General features: G+C 35.9%; 2 protein-coding genes across 13 annotated transcripts; both read left to right on the top strand.

Moving 5' to 3' along the window:
- Positions 1 to 505: 505 nt before the first annotated feature.
- LOC132613406 (mediator of RNA polymerase II transcription subunit 15a-like) lies at positions 506 to 10,950 on the top strand. Of its 8 annotated transcripts, none has more exons than XM_060327425.1 (13): positions 506 to 712; positions 3,263 to 3,333; positions 3,928 to 4,099; positions 5,257 to 5,331; positions 5,899 to 6,303; positions 6,393 to 7,158; positions 7,547 to 7,645; positions 8,437 to 8,548; positions 9,127 to 9,204; positions 9,315 to 9,348; positions 9,431 to 9,499; positions 10,244 to 10,305; positions 10,399 to 10,950. In XM_060327425.1, the coding sequence occupies exons 4-13, from the start codon at positions 5,266 to 5,268 to the stop codon at positions 10,415 to 10,417; spliced, it is 1,710 nt and encodes a 569-aa protein (XP_060183408.1). In that variant the 5' UTR covers positions 506 to 712; positions 3,263 to 3,333; positions 3,928 to 4,099; positions 5,257 to 5,265; the 3' UTR covers positions 10,418 to 10,950. The 8 variants fall into 8 exon arrangements, with proteins under 8 accessions (XP_060183408.1, XP_060183405.1, XP_060183403.1 ...); XM_060327422.1 differs by having other exon boundaries at positions 5,881 to 6,303; XM_060327420.1 differs by lacking the exon at positions 3,928 to 4,099 and adding an exon at positions 2,623 to 2,688 and having other exon boundaries at positions 5,881 to 6,303.
- Positions 10,951 to 13,166: 2,216 nt separating this feature from the next.
- Positions 13,167 to 24,358, top strand: LOC132613413 (mediator of RNA polymerase II transcription subunit 15a-like). 5 transcript variants are annotated; one of them, XM_060327430.1, is made up of 11 exons: positions 13,167 to 13,356; positions 15,565 to 15,673; positions 15,829 to 15,946; positions 16,385 to 16,455; positions 17,593 to 17,667; positions 18,696 to 19,122; positions 20,592 to 20,612; positions 21,130 to 21,191; positions 22,574 to 22,648; positions 23,568 to 23,813; positions 23,986 to 24,358. In XM_060327430.1, the coding sequence occupies exons 1-11, from the start codon at positions 13,289 to 13,291 to the stop codon at positions 24,013 to 24,015; spliced, it is 1,302 nt and encodes a 433-aa protein (XP_060183413.1). In that variant the 5' UTR covers positions 13,167 to 13,288; the 3' UTR covers positions 24,016 to 24,358. The 5 variants fall into 5 exon arrangements, with proteins under 5 accessions (XP_060183413.1, XP_060183412.1, XP_060183416.1 ...); XM_060327429.1 differs by having other exon boundaries at positions 21,121 to 21,191; XM_060327433.1 differs by lacking the exon at positions 20,592 to 20,612 and having other exon boundaries at positions 13,168 to 13,356; positions 21,139 to 21,191.
- The last annotated feature ends 1,863 nt before the right edge of the window (positions 24,359 to 26,221 follow it).

Raw genomic sequence — 26,221 nt, 5'->3', positions numbered from 1 at the left:
TTTTTTATGTATATATAATTGAGGTTGAATCCCCTTAGTTTTTTTGTGTGTTTAGTTCTTTATTATTTTAAACAATCTTAGTAAAAATCATGACTCCGCCACTGACTATCACTGTCTGTGTATTAAAATACACTGAAGCTAATTAGATCAACTATAAACTATTCTCTATCTATTTATTAAAATATATCTTGAAGCTGATCACGTCATCTATTAACTTTTTTTTCTACCTAGAACTATTAACTAGGTGTACGGTGATAATTAAGACAGGAAAAGTAAGAAAAATGACAGTTTCAGGTATGAAACTCGCCATAAAAGTAATACTTCACATTTTTTTTTTTCTTCCCCTCCCATTTTTGAAGGATTTACAGTGTTTACACACTTCCCCTCCAGTGTGACTCGAACCCAGGACCTACCGGTCGTGGATGGAGGTGCTTAACCACTGAGCCATCCACACTTGTCTAATACTTCACATTTATTTTGAACGTTATGTCAAAAAAAAAAAAAAAAAAAAAAAAAAAGAAAAATGAACTGATACATGTATTTATGGAAAAAGAAAAGAAAAAAAAGGAAATCGCATTATAATCTCCCTCCATTCTTGATTTTCCGGTAACCACCAGCCTTCAACATCAGTAGCCGTCATTACAATGCAATACACACAGTTACTGTGTCCCGAAAGTGAAAGACAAAATACTCATGTAGTGACTGCTGCAAGGTTAGATGTTTTAAAAATAACAATTTGTTGGAGTACAAAATTTGATTTTGACAATATGTATTTTGAAAATCACTTTATTTGTTTAATCATGTTTCATTGGGTGTTCTTGTTTTCAACAAATTTTTCTTTTTGATTTACTTGATTATTTATGATAAGAGAAATAATCTAATTATGAGGGAAATGTTGCCTTGCAAAAATGGAGGAAAGGGGGCATAATACACCTTAACTTAGCCTCAACTTCGAGATGCATGTCTAGACACCTAAACTTGTCTCCACTGTGTCAGTTGAACGCTCCAACTTACAAAATGATCTTCTAAACACCTCCAAAATTTATGTGCCACGTCGGCGTTGGGTGTCCACGGGGCATAGTGGAGACTAATTAAGGTGTCAACATGGAGTATTTATGAGACACATTTCTGCCAAGTTGAAGTGTCTATTTGTTCATTTGTTAAGTTTAAGTGTCTATTTGTTCATTTGTTAAGTTTAAGGGTCTAACTTACAAATCGTGCCAACTTTAAGGCTATCTTCTAATCAATCTTCGAGGGCATAGGCTCGTGTAATTGTGGGGTCCGTATGTGGAAATGTAAAAACCACTATTATTTTTAGGGAAATAACATGAAAATGCCTATTTTAAGCCATTCACGCGCCAATATGAAGTGCAAAACACGCAATTTGCCATGTCAGCATGTAGTATTTATGAGACACATTTCTGCCAAGTTGAAGTGTCTATTTAGTCATTTGTTAAGTAAGTGTCTAACTTACAAATCGTACCAACTTTAAGGGACTATCTAGGTAATAAGCCTACTATATTCTAATCAATCTTCGAGGGCTCAGTCTCAAGGTGTAATTGTGGGGCCCCTATGTGGAAATGTAAAAACAACTAATATGTTGAATGTTTTTAGGGAAAAAACAAGAGAATCCGTAAGTTAAGCTATTCACGCGCCAATATGAAGTGCAAAACGCACAATTTGCCTTGTCAGCATGGAGTATTTTGAGACACATTTCTGCCAAATTGAAGTGTCTATTTGGTCATTTGTTAATTTTAATCTCTAACTTACAAATCGTGCTAACTTTAAGGCTATCTTCTAATCAATCTTCGAGGGCATAGGCTCGTGTAACTGTGGGATCCGATGTGGAAATGTCAAAACCACTATTACTTTTGGGGAAATAACATGAAAATGCCTAATTAAGCCATTCACGCGCCAATATGAAGTGCAAAACACACAATTTGCCATGTCAGCATGTAGTATTTATGAGACGCATTTCTGCCAAGTTGAGTTGTCTGTTTGGTCATTTGTTAAGTTTAAGTGTCTAACTTACAAATTGTGCCAAGTTAGGGTCTATCTAGGCAGTGGCGGACCCAGGATTTTGAGTTCGGGGGTGCTGGACCCAGGAATTTTGAGTTCGGGGGTGCTCTATTAACTATTTATATCTGTTTCCTTTATATTTTCTATACAGCTATACACTCCGTGACTGAGTTTAATGGGTGCTGGAGCACCCAAAAGTTATACATGGGTCCGCCACTGTATCTAGGTATTTAGCCTACTATCTTCTAATCAATCATCGAGAGCATAGGCTCAAGGTGTAATCGCTGGGCTCGTATGTGGAAATGTAAAGACCATTAACATGGTTAAATTTTGTAGGGGAAAAAACAAGAAAATGCCTAATTTAAGCTATCAATATGAAGTGCAAAACACACGATTGCCATGTTGGCATGGAGTATTTATGAGACACATTTCGGCCAAGTTGAGGTGTCTATGTGGTAATTTGTTAAGTTTAAGTGTCTAACTTACAAACTGTGCCAAATTTAAGGGGCTATATAGATATTTAGCCTACTATATAATCTTCGAGGGCTTGGGCTCAAGGGGGAAAGAGTTAGGTTAAAATTGAGATGGATATCAATACTCTAGGTGTTGAAGGTACCGCAGCAGCCATGGCTGTCGCTGGATCTTCGGCCGGAGGATTTTCAACAAGAGGTAAGTTCTTTTCTCCTTGAAACTTGTACTTGTTTCTTTTTGCTTTTGTCAATGATTTTACACTACTAGTACATATTCGTAGATTTGAATCTTCAAATTAAAAACAAGATATCGATACTGTTAGTTTCACGGATTCTATGAAAATAACAAAGCCCCGAAGGCATTTGGTCTAGTGGTAAGAGCGAATTTGTGATGCGTAGGTTAGACGCCGCCATTGGCCTCAGGGATTTCTCGACTATAAAAGGGTAAGAAAATAATGAAATTTATGAAAATTAATTGTAATTACAATGTTATCCAACACAGAATGCACTTAATGGTAATCAATTTTTCGTGTTGGAGGTTCGTACTTTTATAATAATATAGATTAAAAGATGGAAATATTAGTATATTACCAAATACCAATCAATACCCTAGTGTAAAATGGGAAACTTAATTTTATTAGACAAGCACATTTAGAGGGCAATTAAAATGTATTAATATACCTGAAATATCTAACACTGTCCCAAAATTTTCCTGAAACTTTAATGCTGTAAGGAATCAAGTTCTTTAATTATTTGTGCTATTTTATTTGCAGCATATTTAGATTCTAATGTTCAGATGGGAAATGCAAATGCAGCTCATTGGCAAGAGGAGGTTTACCAAAAGGTATTGTTTGCAATGGCATATATTTTTATCTTGGTAACTAACAAATTGTATTACCAAAGTAGGAGTGAAAGAACAGAATATCACAGTGTTGGACGAGTCCCAAACACTGGAAGCAAACGAAAGCAAATTACATAAAAAAGAAACTATCTAGCATCGCCTATGGATGTGTATTACTAGTAGTAGTATTCAGTTATCACATAGTTTCTTATTCCTTGATGTGTATTACTGTCTCTTTTCTTACAATTCTGCATCAGTTACTTTTCTTTTGAGCCGAGGGTCTACTAGAAATAGCCTCTCTACCTCACAACGGTTGGGTTAAGGTCTGTGTACATCCTATAATCCCCAGACTCCACTTGGGGGATCACACTAGGTATGTTGTCGTTGTCGTAGATAGCTTATGCCCATTCATGCCACCCCAAAGACCTCCTCTGAAAGCCTAACCAGAGTAGAATCCTGTGCCAAACAACGGCTGAGTATCTACCAAATTTAATTACTATTCTCCTTGCATTAGTCTCCTTTACTCTATGTCCATAAATAGCAATGATTGCTATGTTATTCTGCTCCAAAAACGCATCTAACTCCCTTTTCTTATAGGACTTTTTTAACCCTCTCACGTTGCTCCTCCTAAGTAGTGGGTTGTGTCCCTATTTGAACCTGCTGGCCAGCAGGATCTTTTTCAGGCTGTGAGGTTTCAACCTGTGGTGCTTCCTCAGGTCTTTTTCGCCATTTCTTTGTGACAACCTGCTGGATCTTCTCTTTGGACTCTGTGAGAACCTGCTCTTTGAGCTCTGTATAATCTATACCTGTACTTTTATTTGCACAGGATTTTGAAAACTGAGGAAATTGAAATTTTGGCAATTGAGAAGTGATGTGGATTTTGATAAACTGACTGGTTGTGACAATATAAGAAATAGCTGAATGTTCTGAAATATTTACTGTGTTTGATGGAGTAATAGAGGAGGTTTACCATAATTAGTGTTCAGCTAAATTCATGGTTGTACACCGCCCTGCTACGTGCTTTATGTATTCCAGTTCTTAGACGAAATGGAAAATTGAGCATGTTAACAGGTAATTTGTTAGAAACTGATATATTCTTAATTGAGAAGTATTACTACAAGACTACAGCTCAATAGTCAATCCCAAGGAAATTGGGGCTCAGCTATATGAATCTTCAATGTCCATGATGCTTTGTTTAAGCCTGTCTAGTTCCAATATTATTGCTAAAAAACGAAAACTAGTTTCACAAGAACTGACATAATTGAGAAGTGAAGTATTAGTATTTGTTTGATAAATTAATTGGTTACAAAAAAATTAGTTAAAAAAAAAAATTAGTAGTTGAATGCTGTAATTATTTGAGGTAATATGTGTGTAAGTTCCGGACAAAGTCTTCATGGCATGTCACCAATTTGCTTTATTTCCGCGCAACTAAAACCTTATTAGTAGGGTAATATAAGAGAGCTCTGTATAATCCATACCATTGTTTTTAACTTGTGAAGCCAACTACATTGCTATTATTCCATTGTTTACCCTCGTTTTGCTTCATGGACAATAAAGGTGTAAAGTGAAAAAATGATGATTGCCATTAAATCATATTCTATGTCCCAAACGAACTGTAAAATAGTATATTCTAATTCCTCCTGGTTGGACTGGTCTATGATCAAATTTGGGAAGTTGTACTCTTGATGTGAACAGAAATGTGTACCAAGAAGCTAAGGGAAGCAAGCTCAGTTGCTTATTTTACAATTCACATGTTAATCCATTGTAGTCTTCTACTTCACTTTTAACCTTTTTATCTCTAAGGTTCTTTCATGAAGATTCTCTAGTTCTCTACTGCATCGTACTGTTGATCTAATTATCACATATCAACATGGGAATGCAGTCTTGACATTTGTGCAATTGACTTAATGAAAATTTGTAATGCAGATCAAGTATATGAGGGAGATGTATTTATCAGTGCTCAATAAGCTATACCACAAAATTGCTTCTATGGTGCAGCAGGTATGCTTTTAAGCCAAGTTTGCATTGATGCCAAGAGAACTTAGGTCCTTGATGTATCTATGGTTAATGGATTTTAAGTCTTAACTCCTCTCTGTTACTACCGTCAATCATCATAATGTCCCACCTATCGATGCTTTCGGACATGTTCTTAGGGCATGTCTATACCATCTTAGGTGAGACCCATCTTAGGCTACGTCTCATTTAACTTGTATGTGTAGCTGTGCTATAGATGTGATTTTGGTGTTAGTCTATTTTCCTTTACTGAAAGGGATCAAGGCTTCCCGAATTCTTTGGGCAAGGGCTTGATATATCTGAGTTTTAAAAAGCACTTATGTCAACATTTTATTGAAACATAAAGTGTTGGTTATTATTTTTTAGAAAGTTAGCATATGTATTCATTTTTAAACTATGTTATTTGTCTCTTTACGCTATTTCTTAAGTTTTCCTCCTTTTTCTTGGCCGTGAGAGGTACTTCAAGCATGACTATTAGAAGTTTGCAAAGAGCAAGAAATAGGGCTGTGACTAAACTGATTTCTTTGTGGTTTTGAGTATGACTCTCTTCCTCAGTGTCCTCAACATGAGCAAATTGAAAAGCTCAAGATGTTCAAGATGTCACTGGAACGGATTGTGCTTTTCTTGGGGCTTAACAAGCATGATATTCAACTTACTCACAAGGAGAAACTGTTTTCAGTTGAAAAGCACATAAGTTTCTTTCTCAGTTCCAACAGGCCGCGCGAGTCTTCCATGCAGCTTCAGCAACCACAGTCTCTTGATGGTCAAACTGATCCATCGATGCAACCCGCACAGGGTTCCATGGCGGCAATGCAACAGAACCATCTCACCAACTTGCAACATAATTCCTTGTCTAGCATATCGACAATTTCCAACTCTCAGCAACATATGATAAATATGGTACAACCTCGTTCCATTGTGGATTTGGGACAGGGTAATTCATTGAACTCACTGCAACAGGTGGCTACTGGCTCTTTACAACAGAATCCTGTTAACAGCAAGTTAGCATAAGGTCATTAAGTTCACAAAGTGGATCTAACCCTGTGCAGGAATACCTCGGTTTCCTACAGCAAAATTCAAACACCTTGCAACAGTCGCTTCCTAAACAGCACGAGCAGCAGATGCAGCAGAAACTTTTTCATAAACAGCAGTTAATGCAACAGCAGCTGATTGCACAGCAGAACCAACTGATGGGCCAACAGAACACGATGCATGATGTGCAGCAGAGGCTAGTGGGCCAACAGAAAAACTATAACAGTCTGCACCAGCAGCAGCAGTTACTTAATCAGCAAAACAACTTTCAAAATATGCATCAGCAGCAGTCGGGCTCTCAAAGTAATATTGCTGGGGTCCAGCAGCAACAGTCGCTTCCTAAACCGCACGAGCAGCAAATGTTTCAGTACCACCAGCAGCAGCAAATTTTTCGTAGACAACAGTTAATGCAACAGCAGCAGTTGCCTGGAACGCAACAACCCGGTAACGCTGGCTTGACGTCTAATCAGCACCCTATCAATATGTTGCAACAATCAAAAGTTCCTGTACAACAGCAAATGCTGCAGAGTACTACAACCTTGTTACCAAGTCAAGGTCAACAAGCACAGCCGCAGCCAGCACAACAGCAAATGATATCTCGGAGTCAATCACAACCAGGACAGTTACAACCACCTTTGGGTTTGCATCAACAGACGAATCAATTGCAAAGGGCAATGCAACAGAGGCTTCAAACATCAGCCCCCTTGCTTCAACAGCGGAATGTAATTGAACAGCAGAAGCAGCCAAATCAATCACGAAGAGCCGTACCAGCAGCCTCATCAAGTATGTATTCTCTTAATTTAAAGCTTTCAATTAGGTCTCGTAAGTCTTTTTTTAGCACTTTGTCATTCTTAGATATTTCCACTTTTGAAGCCTTATGTGTGAAGGTATAGGACTTCTACACTATTTTTACCACTGGTTTACATTATTTTTAAAGTAAAAATGACTAGTCTTTGAGTGGTGGAATGCACCTAGTGATGTTGCTGTTTTGGTTAGCTTAACCATACTATCATGGAAACTCAGAAAGAATGAGATCTGAAAGATGCATTTGATTTTTTATTAAGAGATGGAAATCTTAGTAAATTTTTAAATTTGTTGAATATTATTGAATTTATTGAAGGGAACATGCTGGAATTGTTCTCTTCCTGATATGCATATTTTCATTGCCTAGGTGATTCCAGCAAAGGCGGGAAAGGAAAGAATGCTGGCAGTGGTGGTAAAAGTCAAAAAGCAAAAGAGCCTCGTCCTTTGGAGCTCCGAGTTGAGCAAGGTTTTCCTTCACTCCTGATTCTCTTTTACAGCTTGAACATGAAAATATAATTTACTTCTCAGATACTTGCTAATTGGAAATTTTGATGCCAATTGTTATTTCATTTATGAATTTTGCTCTTGCTCCTTTGCCTTCATAATTTTAAAAACCGTTCCATATTATCCAAAATCGACCAACCCTTCCTTTTCTTTTCTTTTTTTGCCTATTCCTTTATTATCGATCTCTTATTTTAAGCGTGTGTTCCAGCATACTATAGCGAAAGTCAAAGTAGATCTACACTCTCAATTTTATATAAACTCTCTTGGCTGTCCCTATAAAATGAAAAAAGTAGTGCGCCCCTGCAACATGTTCCTCCAATCAACATCAGAAGTACATATTGACTTTGATGTTAATAATTATACATAGTCAAAAGCAAAAAAATGAATTTGGAAAGCAGACCCTACTTATATTATTGGGGAAGTATCATAAAAAGGGCAGCCCATTGTATAAAGCATCCCGTTTCCTAGTATTCTGAGGGTTCTGATATTGTGTGATATTACTGTAAAGAATAAACCTTGAATCAACTGTCTGATACCTTATCTGAAAATTCTGCCCCACACAGTATATTTAGATTCTTCTTTAGATGAAGTTGAGATTTGGACCTTAGTCTAGGACCTTAGTGAATTGCTTTGCTAGTTCAGTGTCTATTGTATTTGGTAATTCAAGCCGTAAATGGCTTACTATATGAGTAGGCTGGTTAAGTGTAATTCTATTCTAATTTTCCTTTTAAAAATCTCTTGATTTATATTCAGAACTTCCAGCCAAAAAAATATGCCTGATGGACTCTGAAGCTGCTGATATTTTGCAAGGAATCCAAGAGAAAATGGTGGAATTGTCTGAAGATCCAGCTATAAAACTACCTGTGTAGGACAGCATTTTCGGCCTTCAGCCTTTTTCTTGTCAGGAATATGAGAATTAACCTGTGTAGTACTGTAGTTAGGGGTGTCAAATGGCCAGGTTGGGCTGAATTTGAGCGGGTTGAAATAAATGACCCACCCAAAAGCTATTTGGGCTGGAATGGGTTAAACAGCGGGTCATAACCCAACCTGCCCAATTCTTACTAAGTTTTAATTTCTTTGTTTTCTAGCGGGTCATAACCCAACCTGCCCAATTCTTACTAAGTTTTAATTTCTTTGTTTTGTCTTTTATAATGTCTTAAGTACCTAATAAAACTATGTTTTTCTTTATTATGACTATATATAACATATCAAATTAAAAATGTCTTTTGGATAATATTTTGACAAGATTTTTTATGGGCCAAGTTGGGCTACATATCACAACCCAATTTTTAGATGGGCTGAAATGGGTTCGGCTAAAATGGACTGAGCTAATAAATGGGCGGGTTAATGACCAGCCCAAACTTAGAAGGATTGGGCGGATCATGTTTACATGGGCTAATTTTGCCACCCCTATGTATAGTGCTTGACTTTGTTTGCTACCAGTTCATTTGACAGGGGATTGGCATATGCACAAAGGAACAAGCTTTACAATGATCCCCAGGCTATTAAACAAATACTCAAGTATCCTTGTCCTTTTATTATAAAAAGAGAAAAAGAGAACTTCCGTATGGCTTGTTCTAAATTGTCTCTTGAAAATTTTCTAGTGCTGGTTTTCATTTAACTCAGATCAGGCCTCTAAAAGTGCATGGCGTTTCTGATGGGGAGGTATCGAATTTCCACTTGTTAATACTTTGATTTTCTACATGCGAGGAAATGTTTTCATTTTTGATTTGTTGTATGGATGCAGCTCTGCATGATTGCCAACTTTCACTTGGAATCTGTTGATGAAGTATTTGCTGTTGTTCCCTCATTTAAGGTATGGACTGAACTGTTTCGAATCATATTCTGGAAGTTAATTTTGTTTCAGAAACATGCTACACAAAGCTTTGTCAGTTCCAATCTGACATTTTTAAGAGTCCATCCGCCAACTTTCCTAGATTTGACAGATAATGATGAATAAATTTGGGTGTTGAGGTTGCTTCAAACTGCTGCTACTATTCATTGAATTTTAAGTTTGACTAGTCAAGGACCATAAAAGCTACCATTAGTTTTCTTAAAGAAACTTCTATCTTGATACTAAGAAAAGATTACTACACACACAAGCACACACATAGGAGTGTCAAATGGACAGGTCGGGCTGAATTTGGACTGGTCATGATCTGCCCAAATGCGCTAAAAAGTGGGTTATAGCCCAACCTGCCCAATTTTGACCAGGTTTATCATGGGTCAATTTGAGCTCTACATATCAGCCTAATTATTAGATGGGCTGAGATGAGTTGGGCTAAAATGGGCTGAGCTAATAAATGGGTGGACCAATGACCCTCCCAAACTTGGATGAGTTGGGCGGGTCATGTTTTTATGGGCTAATTTTGCCACCCCTACACACACACACCGTTCATGCTCATTTCTACATAGAGAGCAAGCGACATGAGTGAGACAATTACCGCTGTTAGTTTCTCACTTATCCCAAAAAAAGAGGAAATGGAGTTATTGCTTTTGGTTTCAAAATCTGTTTCCAGTGTCGAGCATTTGGACAATGATTGCATCATTGGTTTCACAGCCAATTTGTAGGTGTCCGACAGCACCAACTGCTTGCTTTCTCTTTCGAGGTTCTTGCCAACTGTATGCATGTTGTGCTTTGTCTATATCATTTTATTTAGTTTTTGTACTTAGCATTGTATTAAAACGGTCTGACGCTGCTGCCAAAAATTGCAGACTAGAAAGAGCAAGCTGAGAGTTCCCCTCGAGAATGTCTTGGCTGAACTAGCCAGACTTAGAAGGGCAGCATAAATGGCTCAAGAAGAGCATTCTATGGCAATGTCATCATTTTAGTTTTGGTCTATACTCGTACAAATAAGAATAGCGACTGCCAGAAGATGATTTTATTCCAAGAGGGTTTACCACAGCCGTCATTTATGCTAAATGCGGGTATGTTTGTGGTCAGGTATTTGTCCAGAGGGTTATGCATGTGTGACTAAAGGGAATGCCAAACAGTTGAGCAGCCAGCAACTGATGTTTTCTTTCGTTCCATGTTCGCTAGCCAGCTAGAGGCGAATCCAGGATTTAAAGTTTATCGGTTCCTATAATGATCTGAAGTTATACAGTATTAATTGAGTTCACAATTAAATATTTAAAGATATTTAGCATATTTCATAATACATATACAGGGTCTGATAAAAGCTACTAGGATCACCCTGTAGCTAGCAGCTATTGAAAACATTGCCGAACTTTGATCGTTCGGAAAACTGAAACAAAGACTTGAATGTAGCCTTGTTCTTGTGCTCATGCATAAGCTTTCGGTCAAATAACTATCTGAGGCCATGAATGATTGAGAGAGTTTAGACCCTATATTGTTCCAAAGTGAGTTTTGTCTTGGTCAATATATATCTATCCAATTTTCTCAGTTTAGCACTCCCAAGGCATTTTAATTTTGGCTTATCATAATCTGGAGAAAAATTCACAAATAGGTACTTTTTAGTCACTGTAATTGAACTGGTGGGTACTTCTAATGTAATGATTTAGACGGATGATATGTCACATCTAATTTAAAAACTTGAATATGCATTATCCCTCCGTTTCATTTGTTTGTGATAGTTCGACATATACAAAGGTTAATAAAGGAAGGTTATTGAAATTTCTGAATTTAAATATGTATAATATTTATGTAGCTATAAAACTCTTAAAAATTCATAGTTTTAAACATGTCATATATTTGTATAGCTATAAAAAAAAAAAAAAAAAAAAAAAAAACTTTAAGCATAGGAATGTGTCATTTTATTTTGAATGGACTGATATGAAAATGATGTCGAACAAAGTGAACAACTGAAATAACATTGTTCGCTTGTGGTCTAGATCCGCAAGGTTTTAAAACGCGTCACTAGAATATAAGATTTGCCCTTTCATATATCAACCACGGAATTCAGTGGCTTCATTGAGATTTGCTCCACTATTATCTCAAAGGTGTATAATCTGCCTAAAATCAATTGCACACTACCGCCAAAGTTTCATGCAAAGTAGTTTTGATATCATTAGTAGCGACCTAGCCAATAATAACAACAACATACCCGGTGTAATTTCACAAGTGAGGTCTGGAGAAGGTAAGATATACGCAGATCCAGTGGCGGACCCAAGATTTTGAGTTCGGAGGTGCTGGATCCAGGAATTTTGATTTTGGGGGTGCTGGATCCAGGAATTTTGAGTTCGGGGGTGCTCTATTAACTATTTATATCTGTTTCCTTTATATTTTCTATACAACTATACACTCCGTAACTGAATTTAATGGGTGCCGGAGCACCCAAAAATTCTACATGGGTCCGCCACTGCGCAGACCTTACCTCTATCTTTGGGGGTAAAGAGACCGTTTCCGATAGATGCTCGGCTCAAAAGAAATGTAACCGATGCAGAAATGTAAGAAAGAAAAAGGGACAACAAACTAGCAAATGTACAAAAATGTAGTAAGGACCTAACCGCCAGTGATATTGTCTATTTTGGGCTCAAGTCACTGGAGCTTTAAAATGCGTTACTAACTTTGCAAACTCCCACATTTTTTGTCAACATGGGGTTTGTTGTAGGTGTTACATAAACCCCCTAAACTTATATGGAGTTTTCACATAGAAGAGATGAAGTCCTTTTCCAAGTATGGCAAATGATCTAATACTCATTGGGACGAAAATCTTTATATGAATCACCACAGGTTCTGATGGTGTAAAAAATATTATCACATAAAATAGCTCAGCTAAGTATGTAAACTCCTCTAAGGTGATGATCGGCCAAAGAGGAAACATAAAATAGCCAAGATGGTCCGACATTCATGCAATTGGAAGAGGTGCACTTTGCATGATGGATTGTGTCAAAAATGACCAAAGGAAGTTGGATGAGGAAGAACACATTCGATACGGGTCGTTTGTTTTGCGGACTAAATCATTCCGGGATTATAGTCTTGAGATTATAATTTTAGAACTAATTTATCATCACTTGGAAGGTGGGATTTGACAAGACAAGGTGAAATAACTTTATTGACAAGATAAATTTATCCTGAATTTATTAGATTAATATTATTTCACCGTTTAAAAGGCCAAAATAAAATGCAAGTTTTAACCCGATTTACAAATAAAATAATAGGCATAATACATAAAATGACCCTCAAATTTAGCTTCAACTGACAAGTATGTCTATTAACTTTGGATGTATACAAGTAGACACCTCAATTTGTAAATAATTGAACACATAAACACAAATGCTGACGTGACGCTGATGTGCACATAAATTTTGGAGGTGTTTAGATGATGTTTTTGTAAGCTGAGTTGCTCAACTGACAAAGTGGAGATAAGTTGAGGTGCTTCTTCGTGCACACCCAAAATTGAAGGGCATATTTAGCCGACGAGGCCAAGTTTGAGGGTTGTTTATGTATTATGCCTAAATAATATTGCGATTTTGGTTCATTTTTTTTTCTCTCTTGACGACATATATAAGCTTGTAATCTATCTCAAATTGTATATTGTCATTGAAAATATCGTAACATAGTTTTGTTCTTTCACTTTGATCAAAGCAATAAACCTGAATTTTCTTTTAGAAAGGAATTTTATTAGATTAGAATTGAGGAAGCATGGACTCTGGTGATTGGCGAACTCAACTACCCCTACCTGATTCTCGTCAAAGGATTGTCAACAAGATGTAAACTTTTTTTTATTTTTTATTTTGCACTTGTTCTTGTTTTTTTTTTTTTTTTTTTTTAGAGTTAATGATCTTTTTCGCGAGTTTCTCACCCAAATTATCAGTTGTTTCTTTTTTCTATTTGAACTATCATCATGTATGTGTTAAAATAATCTAATCAGCTTCGGGGTGTGTTTTAACAAGATGTAAAGTTTTTTTTAATTTCTTATTTTGCACTTGTTCTTGTTTTTTTTTTAGAGTTAATGATCTTTTTCGCGGGTTTCTCACCCCGATTATCAGTTGTTTCATTTTTCTACTTGAACTATCACCATCTATCTATTAAAATAACCTAATCAGCTTCGGGGTGTATTTTAACTAGACGTAAACATTTTTTAAAAATAAAAAAAAAATAAAAATTGCAACTTGTTCTTGTTTTTTTTGTTTTTTGTTTTGAATTAATGGTCAACAACACGCCTGAATTATCAAATTTTCACGAATTTCACATACCAACTATTAGTTGTTTCCTTTTTTTACCCGAACTATCACCATCTATTTAAACACACCTTTAAAACACACATCGAAGCTGACTAGGTGTATTTTAATACATATGGTGATAGTTTGGTAGAAAAAATGAACATCTGAATAGTTGGGTTGTTTTTTGGCAAATGAAGGTCAGGCTGAAGATTTTCATAGATGGGAGAATGCATTCAAGGAAATGGAGTTTTTGTTCCTAGTAGCTTTAAATAGTGTAGCTTATGAACGATCTTAAAACTTTTTAATATTTCCAATGTACCAAAAAAAGAAGATAGTTGGGGTGTGAAACTCGCGGAAATGTGATAGTTGAGGTGTGTTTTTGACAACTATCTCCTTTTTAGGTTTCCTTTGTGTTTATCAGTTTTCTGAAAATAACCATTTAGGCAGAAGTTTTGATGAGTCAATTTGGGGACCTGTTCTTTTCAGCTTTCCATTTGGTAATAAGTCAATGTAATGAACTTGACAATTCACAATATGAAAAATGGCAAGTCTATTGACTGAAAAACGACACTGACAACAGATACAGAATTCGAATTGAAATTAAGACAATTAACCAGCTTAACAAGCTCAATCCAACAACATAAATGAAATTGCAGAACAGGAAACTAATCAACTAACGACAATTTGATTAGATTTCATTCGAGCTCACATCCCATCACCAGCTCGAGTTCAGCTCAACATACCTGAATAACCATCTAAGTTGCTCGGACTCGCGTTCTGGTGTCCGATATCGGTGCGGATCCTTCATGATCTAAATTTTAAGATTCGGGTGTATGGATCCAGGTATGGATATAGGTGGGGAGACTCGGCTAAAAATAATTCAAATATCTAAAAATAGAGTTGATGTCTAAATTATGAGGCATTATGTGGAAAACTTACAAGGTATTCCGATGAGAAAATATCGATCAAGAATAGAATCCTAGAAGGAGATATACGGAAAAGGACTGACATAGAAACTTTTATACACAAAGTATTTCATTTCCTTCAATTTCACCTTGTCTCGAGTTTCTCCGTCGATTTTGGTCAAAGTACCCACACCCACACCCACGTCGTGTTGACACAGGTGCGACACCGAAAGTGAAGAGCCTCGAGCCACTTAGATAAGCATGCAATTATGGATTCATTGAGTGAGATTTTCGAGTCACAGGGAATTGAGAAGAAGAGAAGGTGAACTAAGGATAGGGAGAGGAATCAGATCTGGGAGAGAAGAGAGATTGAAAAGAGAGGAGAAGAGTGCACGGGAAAGCATACTAGAATTCTTCACGCCTCTCACGCTGAATTTGGATGCATTTATACTCCAGCTAGGCAAATGTCAGCCCTTCCTTTCCTCTAATCTGGATCGTCCCTTTTTATTGAATTACCATTAATAGTAGCTAAATCCCTTCTTCCAAACGACGTCGCTCTTGTTAATTGACTCTTTCCCATTACGATCCCAGGATATTACATTCAAGGAACTAGTTCAAATGGAAAACCTACTTCTACCTTCTCTGTTTTTACTACCTTTTTCTTTTTACATGCTGCTTGAGCTAATTGTTATATAACTACTGATTTTTATTTTTTTTAGAGAAAACAAGTTTTATTCTTTCGCAGCAGCGCGTATTGTCAAAGTATCTTCAACTTTTAAGAAGCATTTAACTAGAGTGTGCTTTTATCAAACCTTTAAGCTGATTCTTTGTTGTTGATATGGCTGTTTAGAATGAAGACATTAAGCAGGCATCTTGCTGTCCCAGGGCAAGAAGTGCTGGAGCTTCAGAAAGTCGCAGTGCAGTTGGAGGAAGAGATCTATGCTGTGGCGACTAGTCAGGTATGCTTTTAAACTCGTTTCTATTTACTTGACTGATGCAATTTTTCTCCACTTCAGTTGACGTTGTTATTCCTGTTTGTGTAAACGTACATTCGTTTTTACAGTCATCTAAACATGTTGTATGCATTTTAAGTTGAATTTATCTAATATTGCAGGAAGATTATCTGCGGAAATTATCTTTAAAGGTGCTGACCATGGATACAACTCAAAATCCTATTACCAGTTCTTTACATCCCAATGCTGCCAGTAGTGGTCCGGACGCCCATGGCCCAGGTGAACAATGAATGTTCATGTTTTGCGTTTCACATTTTCAGAAATTAAGAGAATGATCCTATCATTTTTAATCTTTTTTTTCCCTTCATTTGTTTGTTCTCAAATTTCCTATGTGGCGTTGTAGATAGCATTCGGCTCGGGGATTTCTCGGCTACAAAAAAGGCTAAGAAAATAATGAAATTTTTAAAAATAATTGTAACTACAATATTACCAACACCGAATGCACTTACGAATGGTAAACAAAATTTCGTGTCGGTCGTACATTTATAACAGTATGGATTAAAAAATGGAATTGTTAGTATATTACCAAATACCAATCAATACCCTAGTGTGGGAAGCTTAACTTTCTTAGACAAGTACATTTAGAAGGCAATTACAATGTATTAATATACCTGAAATATCTAACGCTGTCCCAAAATTTGCCTAATTTATTTATAGCATCTTTAGATTCTACAGCTCAGATGGGAAATGCAAATGCAGCTGATTGGCAGGAGGAGACTTACCAAAAGGTATTGTACGCAATGGTATTTTTATTTGCCAAGATTTTGGGAACTGAGGAATTACATATGTAGATTTTGATGAACTGGCTGGTTATAACAATATAAGAAATAGCTGAATGTTTTGAAATATTTCCCTGTGATTAATTGAGTAATGTAGGAGGTTTACCATAATAAGTGTTCAATTGAATCCATGGTCGTACCCCTCCTGCAACATGCTTTATGTATTCCATTTCTTAGAGGAAATAGAAAATTGTGCATGTTAACAGGTAACTTGTTAGAAACTAATATATTCTCAATTGAGAAGTACTGCTACAACTACACCTCAATCCCAAGCAAGTTGAGGTCGGCTATATTAATCCTCATTGTGGATGGCGCTCTGTTTAAGCCTGTCTCTATCCAATATTATTTAGTTTGACAACCATTAACATAATTGAGAAGTGAAGTATTTTTTGATAATTTCATTGATTACAGAAAATTAGTAGTTGAATACCGTGATCTCTTATCCAAATTCATGAGGTAATATGTTTGTAAGGTTCGGGTCAAAGTCTTCATGGCATGTCACCAATTTGTTTATTTCCCTGCAACTAAAATCTAATAGCTAGCTCCAAGGATAAACCTACTCGTGCAAGAAGTATATACCTGAATATGTGGCAATAAGAAGATGTTGTGAAAAGAAATCCGTTCATCTATATTAAATGGTATACTTTTTTAAAAAAAAAAAAATAGTAGAGAAATTTGATGTTTCCGTCTTCGAAACTCGGTAGATAACAGGCCTGCTACTTTATCTTTCTCTACTTAAATCCCCGACTAGGTTTACTTGCTAGGAGTAAGTTGGAATACTTTGAGTTCTCCAAGAATAAACATATACATTAACATGCTCTTTATACTCCATTCCGTTGTTTCTAAGTTGTGAAGCCAACTACATTGTTATAATTCCATTGTTAACCCTCTTTTGCTTAATTGATGTTAATCAGTTGTAGTCTTCCTCTTCACTTCACTTTTAACCTTTTAATCTGGAAGTTTCATTCATGAAGATTATCTAGTTTGTTTTCTACTGCATTGTACAGGTGATCTAATTATCACCTATCCACATGGGGATGCAGTCTTGAAATTTGTGCGATTGACTAATGAAAATTTGTACTGCAGATCAATTCTATGAAGGAGATGTATTTATCAGAGGTCAATGATCTATACCAGAGAATTGCTTCTAAAGTGCAGGAGGTACGTCATCAACATTTTATTCTATTATTATCATACCAGCTGTATGGTGCAGCATGCTCGATTTACTAGATTTTGATATACTTTGAGATGTTAATAGTACTTAGATATCATTCTTCTTATGGGGGCAGTACTTGCAATCATATATTTTTATTCTACTTATCCTAAACCATTGCCCTTTAAGTGCTTCATCATAGTTCCAAATTATTGGTTGACTCCTTGAATGTTTCGTCAATTGACTGACACACCATCATTTGCATATGGCATGCACGATGGTGTACTGCATTTTGTATTCTATTGGTTAGGTCATCCATAACTTAGGTACACCAGTACTGGTGTCAGATTGATTTTTATGAAGCTATGTCTATTGGAAACTCCTCTTATCTCTTTGCATGTTTCTCACACCTATTATAGCTCCTTCTTACATATGTTCTCTGCAATTTATATTTGATACAAACTCCTTGATATTGCCATAGGTAATCCTAGAATATTATCTAACTGAGAACATCAATTGAAAGCTGGAAACTCTAAATTCTCATTTTTGCATCTTTGGTTCCTTCCTGTCATCTTGAGAAACAGTTGTCATAGTGGGAATATATTGTAGTGGCGGTGAATTCCTTTTCATTTCTTGCATCTGCATCATTTGTCTGTGTTGAAGCATTATGTATGATTGTGAAGTAGAGGTGATGGTGGACACCATAAAAGGAGTTATTTGGCATTTCTAGGTAGACACTTCACGTAAATGTCATTTTTATGTTAGCCTGTTTTTATTTCGGGGAAGGGATAAGGCCTCCCTAATCCTTCAGGCAAGGGCTTGATTTATCTGAATTCTTACAGAGCACTTAGGTTAAATTTCTGATGAATTATGGGCACCTGGTTAGCTATGTTATTTATCTCTTTATGCTCTTTCTTAAATTTTGCTCCCTTTCTTTTTGCCGTGGGAGGTACTTAAAGCATGACTTTTAAAAGTTTGCAAAGGGCAAGAAATCGGGCTGTGCCTAGACTGATTTTTTTCTTCTTCTGATTTTAAGCATGATTCTCTTCCTCATCGTCCTCAGAACGAGCAAATTGAAAAGCTCAAGATGTTCAAGATGGCGCTGGAACGGATTGTGCTTTACTTGCAGCTTAACAAGCATGACATTCAACTTTCTCACAAGGAGAAACTGCTTGCCGTTGAGAAACACATAAGTTTCTTTCTTAGTGCCAATAGGGGCAAGCCTGCTTCTTCTCCACTACCGGGGCAACTTCCTGAGTCTTTCATGCAGCAGCTGATTGCACATCAGACAAATGTTGCAAACCTCCAGCGGAACCAACTGATGCATCAACAGACGAATCAATTGGAAATGGAAATGCAACAGAGGCTTCAAACATCAGCCCCCTTGTTTCAACAGCAGAATGTAATGGAACAGCAGAAGCAACTATATCAACCACAAAGAGCCGCACAAGAAGCGTCATCAAGTATGTATTTTTCTTAATTAAAGCTTTCAATTAGGTCTCATAAATCATTCTTTAGCAGTTTGTCATTCTTAGATATTTCCACCTTTCATGCCTTATGTGTAAAGGTATAGGACTTCTACACTATTTTAACCGCTGGTTTACATTATTTTTATAAAGTAAAAATGACTGGTCTTTGAATGGTGGAATGCACCAAGTGATCTTGCTGTTTGGATCAGCTTAACCGTACTATCATTGAAACTCAGAAAGAATGAGATCTTGTTTTGTTCAGCTTAACCTGTCACGGCCCAATTTAGGTCCATGACCGGCGCTAAGGGGTAGGATCCTAAAGCAAGCCTTAATGGGAATTTACCGATAATCGGGCAGAGTTTAACCTGTTTTGGGGCCTATCCATAAATTTTCGTGTCTCAGAAATCAATAACACAGCCATCCAATATTAACCAAACAGCCATAATCAACCTCAATCAACCGTTTTTGACATAATAAAAACTAAAACAGTCTCCAAAATACGAGAAAAAGTCCAATACCAGTCACATGTCTATAATAATATAAGAATACTCATGAGACAAATAAAATGACTGTGGATCAACTCTAAGAGTTCAAAAGAAAAGACCATAACAAATAAATAGACTCTTCGCCCATGCAAACAAGTGCGGGGCTCACCGGGAACTTTCAACTCGTGCTCTCTTGTTAATAAATCCTCATCAATGTCACCTGCGGTCTCTGTAAAAAAAAATAGCGAGGAGTGAGACGCTAGCTCAGTGAGTAATAACACTTTACCACAACCATTTTTAGTGGGACAAGTCAGAAAACATGCTTATATAATGATCATAAAATATCATGAAATAAATGCCCTTTCAGAAACGGTAACAATACTCAATCTTGTCTGTTTTCATGTAAGCAAAAATCAATTAACCATTTGGTGAAAAAACTCTATAAACACTGTCATATCAAATCTTATGTTTGGGCGGTAATCAAGAAAGGATCGCTTAATCGGTATCGCTACGGACCCCTTCATAAGGAGTCAAATATAACTGTAGGTCCCTACTTGAGGGAAAACTGTAACTGTATGCTAGTTCTACCTTCCCACTAGCGAGAGCTGTAACTGTAATCTGTAAATACAATGTGCACCAGGTCTAACGAACCCGCCCTGCCGTTAGCTGCGGGATCTTTCAAAGTCTTCTCCCTTTTATATTTTTTTCTTTGTAAACATTGAATACTCGTATAAAAGCATTTTCAAAATAGTATAGGGCATTTCAGTTCTCATTAAATCATGTAACTTCATTTCAGTAACAGTAATCATATCTCAAGTAACAGTAAAACATGTCTAGTATTAGTGAGAACATCTAAAATAATGGTAAACATCTCAAATAAATGTCTCGGTATCATATCAAGTAAAAGACTTGTCCCACATGCAATTTCAAGGCATTCGGTAACACATTTTATTTCAAAATCATGTATAAACCATGCAGGTTATGAAAACACAAATTGCGGTAAGATTACTACTCACAGTACTCATGTCGAAGTACCAAACTCGTCACCTTGAGCAATCCGTACGACTTCCCTCGATCAATCTATAATTTCATCATATATTCGTGTTAATATTCTTGTTTAGATGAATTCATAACTAAATTCAATTATTTAATATAGGATATTACATAACCATACTATCATGGAAACTCAGAAAGAATGAGATCTGAAAGATGCATTTGATTTTTATTTAAAAGATGGAAATCTTAGTTTATTTTTAAATTTATTGAATATTAGTATACTACCACATACCCATTCATCCTGGTCTAAAGTGAGAAACTCAACTTTCTTACATAAGGACATTTGGATGACAACTAAAGTGTATAAACATAGTTTCTCAAAAAACTTGTGTGAATATTACCTGAAATATCCAACACTCTTTATATTCCAAAAATTTCCTGGAATTTTAATGTTGTACGGAGTCAAGTCCTTCAATATTTGTGCTATCCTCAACTTTCAGTTTATTTGTAGCATTTTTAGATTCTACAGCTCAGATGGGAAATGCAAATGCAGCTGATTGGCAGGAGGAGGTTTACCAAAAGGTAGTGCTTTTTCAATGGTACTTTTATCTACACAGGATGCTGAAAACTGAGGAAATTACTGATGAACTGGAAACTGATGTTTTGGCATTTGATAAATGAAGTGGTTTTTGATAAACTGACTAGTTAAAATAATATAAATAGTAGCCGAATGCTGCGAAATATTTCCTATGAAATATTTCCAAAATAAGCATTGAACAAAACTCATGGTCATACCCCTTGCCACAGGGCACTTTTCCAATTCGTAGAAGAAATAGAAAATTAAGCATATTACAGATAACTTGTTAGAAATTGATATATTCTCAATTGAGAAGTGAAGTACTACAACAGTAACAACTACTATTACTCAATGTCAATCAAGTTAGGGTCGGCTATATGAATTCTTGTTGTCTATGTTGCTTCATTTGAGCTCTTCCCAATCCAATATTATAGCACAGCACTAGAATTCCTTACATTTTCTACCGGCACTATTGAGAAGTGAAGTAGATTTAATAGATTGATTGGTTACAAAATCTTTTTATTTTTGTTTTGATGAAGTGATTATAGATAGCTCAATGTTGTTATGTATTATCTAAATTCATGAGGTAATATGTCCGTAAGTTCGGGTCAGGGTCCTCATGGTATATCCCTAATTTGCTTTATTGCCGATAATTATTTTTTTGGCTAGGGTAAACCTGTTCATGCAAGAAGTATAAATCTGAATATATGGCTATAAGAAAATGTTATTCTGTATGAAAAGACACCCATTCATCTGTATTAGTTGGTATGCCGAGAAACTCGTTGTTTCCTGCTTCAAAATGCGGGTGATAATGGGCCGCCTCTATACTCTCTTCTACTTAAATACCTGACCTGGTTTACTTGCTACGAGTAAGTTGGAATACTGTATGTTTTCCAAGAATAAGCATATAACATCAACATGCTTTTACTTGTGAAGACTAGTACATTGTTATTACTCCATTGCTTACCCTCGTTTTGCTTCATTGATAATAAAGGTATAAAGTGAAAAATAAAATAAAATATGATGATTTCCATTAAACCATATTATATCTCCCAAACTGTAGAAAAGTATATTCTGATTCTCCTGGTTGGGCTGGTATATGATCACATACTCTTGATGTGAGCAGAAATGTGTACCAAGAAGGTAAAGGAAGCAAAATTCAGTTGCTTATTTTGTCATTCACATGTCGTGCAAAATGGATTCTTTAATGAGCAGTAGTCTTCCTCTTCTACTTCACTTTTAACCTTTTTATCTGGAAGGTTCTTTCATGAAGATTCTCTAGTTTGTTCTCTACTGCATCTTACAGGTGATCCAATTATCACCTGTCCACATGGAATGCACACTCTTGACAATTGCGCAGTTGACTTTATGAGATTTCTTAATGCAGATAAAGTCTATGAAGGAGATGTTTTTATCAGAGCTCAGTGATCTATACCAGAAAACTGTTTCTAAAGTGCAGCAGGTACGTCATCAACATTCTATTCTACTGTTATCGTTTCTGGAGCAATTCTACCGTTTGTATGGTGCAGCATGCTGGATTTACTAGATTTTGATATAATTTGAGATGTTAATAGTTCTCAGATTTCATTCTTCTTATGGGAACAGTACCTGCATTTTGGTTGACTCCCTGGAATGTTTCGTCAATGTATTATATTGGTTAGGTAATCCATAACTTAGGTAAACAGATACTGGTATCAGATTGATTTTATGAACCTATGGTTATTGGAAACTCCTCTTATCTCTTTGCATGTTTCTCACACCTATTATAGCTCCTTCTTACATATATTCTCTGGCATTTAGAGTTGATACAAATTCTTTGATATGCCCATAAGTTATCCTAGAATATTATCTAACTGAGAACTGATGCAGAAAGCTCGAAACTCTAAATTCTCATTTTGCATCTTTGGTTCCTTCCTGCCATCTTGAGAAACTGTTGGTTCATAGTTGGACTACTACGGTTAATCTCTTTTCATTTCTTGTATCTGCATCATTTGTCTGTGGTGAAGCATTACGTATGATTGTGAAGTGGAGGTGATGGTGGACACCATAGAAGGAGTAATTAGCACATTTCTACATAGACACTGTGATGTAGATGTCATTTTTATGTTAGTCTTTTTTCCTTCCGGGGAAGGGATCAAGGCCTCCTTAATTCTTCGCGCAAGGGCTTGATTTATCTGAATTTTTGAAGAAAACTCAAGTCAAATTTCTGTTGAATTGTGGGCACCTGGCTAGCGTTGTTATTTGTCTGTTTATGCTCTTTCTTAAGCTTTAATTTGCTCCCTTTCTCTTTGCCATGGGAGGTAATTGAAGCATGACTTTTAAAAGTTCGCAAAGGGCAAGAAACAGGACTGTGACTAAACTGATTTTTTTCTGCTTTTAAGCATGATTCTCTTCCTCATCATCCTCAAAACGAGCAAATTGAAAAGCTCAAGATGTTCAAGATGACGCTGGAACGCATTGTGCTTTACTTGCAGCTTAACAAGCATGAAATTCAACTTTCTCACAAGGAGAAACTGCTCTCGGTTGAGAAGCACATAAGTTTCTTTCTTAGTGCCAATAGGCCGCGCAAGCTTGCTTCTTCTCCAGTACAGGGGCAACTTCCTCAGTCTTCCATGCATACAAGTCAGGTATGCAGTATATAAATCTCTCAAGTTAATGATGTCTTGCAGTATATAAATCTCTCAAGTTACTAATAATATGTCATGTTTTATATAATAATCTCGCATAGTTAATGATTTCTTGCAATTTACTCGTACTTTTACTAATTATGTCTTGCACATTATATAATGTCCTACACAGGCACAGAACACATGTGCGCCAGACACCTAGGGTTGGTTCCGGTCAACAACATATTGCTTCCGAGTTTGATAGACTTCTGAATTTGGTAGATTAGATGGTAGTTCTGGTGGACTGGGTTATGTTAGTTTCGATATTACTATCTCCCTAGACCCCACTTGTGGGACTACACGGGATTTGTTGTTTTTGTTGTTGGTATTGCTACTTATGTTATTAATTGATTGGGTTGTAGTGATGAACGTTTAGCCCATGCAGGGACGGATTTACATGGATGGGTATGGGTTCACATGAACCCATGCACCCGTCCCTAGATTATGCAAAGTACTGCAATTATTCTGATAAATTATTTAAATTTTATGTGGGAACCTTTGATTCATTGGTGGCGGTGTGCATCATTGTTAACCAGGTCTTGAGTTCGAATCCGTACCCTCTCATTTCATTAATTTCCCATTTTTCTGTGTTTTCGGTCTTTTTAGTTAATCTTTTGCAAAGTTCTTTCTTTTCCTTTTTGTTACTGTTTTTTCTGTTCTTTCTTTAATATTCCTCTTTTCTTTTCCTTTTTTTGCTTTTCTTTCTTTTCTTTTTAGTTCATTCTTTAGTATTAAAATCCTTAGAAGTGATATATCCGTCTCCTCCAAGTTGTTCTCTCTATCTGCATCGTTGGCAACACTTTTACATACAAAGGTCATGCTTTTTATTTTTATTTTTTATGGTCTATTTCTTTTCTTTTTCTTTGATTCGTGAAGTATGTTTCCTTAAATAATGATACTATTATTAATCATTTTCAAATATAACTTTTTTTAAAGAACAATTACAAGCTGAATATATATCTTTTTCTTTTTTATAATAATATTAATTAGTATATACTTGTCAAGTCGTCATGGCAAAATTTTATCGCATTAAACCTAAAGATAGTATAATGCATTTAGCCTCTTGAAATTCTAGATACGTCATGTTGAGGAACAATTAGGCATTGTTGAGGAACGGTTAGAGAAAATTGGCTCATTCGAAAAAAGTGGAGTCATGGTTGGTTAAGATTAAGAAAGAGAATGAATTATTCGGTCAAGATTCGAAAACTTAAAGTTTCTAAGGATATTAAACGTCCAACTAGGTATGTGATGATTGATCAATGAGGAAATATAAAATAGCTATGATAGTGAGACAGTCCAACCACCATCGACGATTGGGAAGATGTGCAATAGGAATCTAAAATGACTAACAGTTGCTTTGCATGATGATTGTGTCAAAAATGACTAAAGGAAATTAGATGAGGAAGAACAAAACATTTGATGATAATCACTCATGTCTTTTTTTCTTTCAACACTCTTGCGATAGTTATATGACTAACAAAATTTGTAATCTATCAAGTCACTAATGATCTCTCGTGTTTTATATAAATATTTTCTTTTGCTTTAGTTTAGATTTTCAATGTGTAATTTAAATTATCTCTTGCAATGTATAAATGATTTTAAAGCAATGTTAAATGATTTTCACCCCCTTTTTTATACATTATCTTTTGTATTTTTTTTTTCCTAAGATTTCATGTATTTAAAATAAATTGCTTAAAGAAAAGAATAGGTAGTTGGAACAGAAAATAGAAATATATAATATAAAATTACTACTATATATAAAGTTGATATGAGTTTTTAGTCGTCGGTGGATCGTAATTTTGGTTTATTCTTTAATGCAATCAAGTGGCAACACATGGCTGAAAGTGGGTCCCAATACCCAATTTGTTTGTCCTCTTTCTTCGTTCACGGTGAATCTTCAGTAACCAAACCACAATGTGCAACATGTATGGCCTACAATGGACACTTGTCACACAGTGGGACCCTCACACAATTGAGTCTCTTTGTTAAGACCACTTCCATTTGGACCTTTTTTTATTGGTATACCGTAACTTTTTGTAGATCCGCCCCTTATTTTGTTACATCTCCGTTTCAAATTATTTGTCATGGCTATTAAATTAATATTAAATTTGTCATGGCTATTAAATTTTAGAAATTCAAGGCAAAATTAATTATTTTTTCCCATTTCATCCTTAGTAGAATTTTATCATTAATAAAGATGACACATAATAGAATAAACATTTTACTTTGTTTGTCCTTTTACATTATCGTAAATTTAGGCAATGTTACCAGTCTTTTTTTCTAACTGAACTTTTATCAAATCTCATTATAGGTTAAATATATCTCACGTCATCCATACATGTTTTTTCAAGCTTTTTTTTCTTTTCAAT

Source organism: Lycium barbarum, chromosome 10 (genome assembly GCF_019175385.1).
Source record: "Lycium barbarum isolate Lr01 chromosome 10, ASM1917538v2, whole genome shotgun sequence".
Taxonomy (NCBI): domain Eukaryota; kingdom Viridiplantae; phylum Streptophyta; class Magnoliopsida; order Solanales; family Solanaceae; genus Lycium; species Lycium barbarum.
This window is presented reverse-complemented; position numbering and strand designations above follow the sequence as displayed.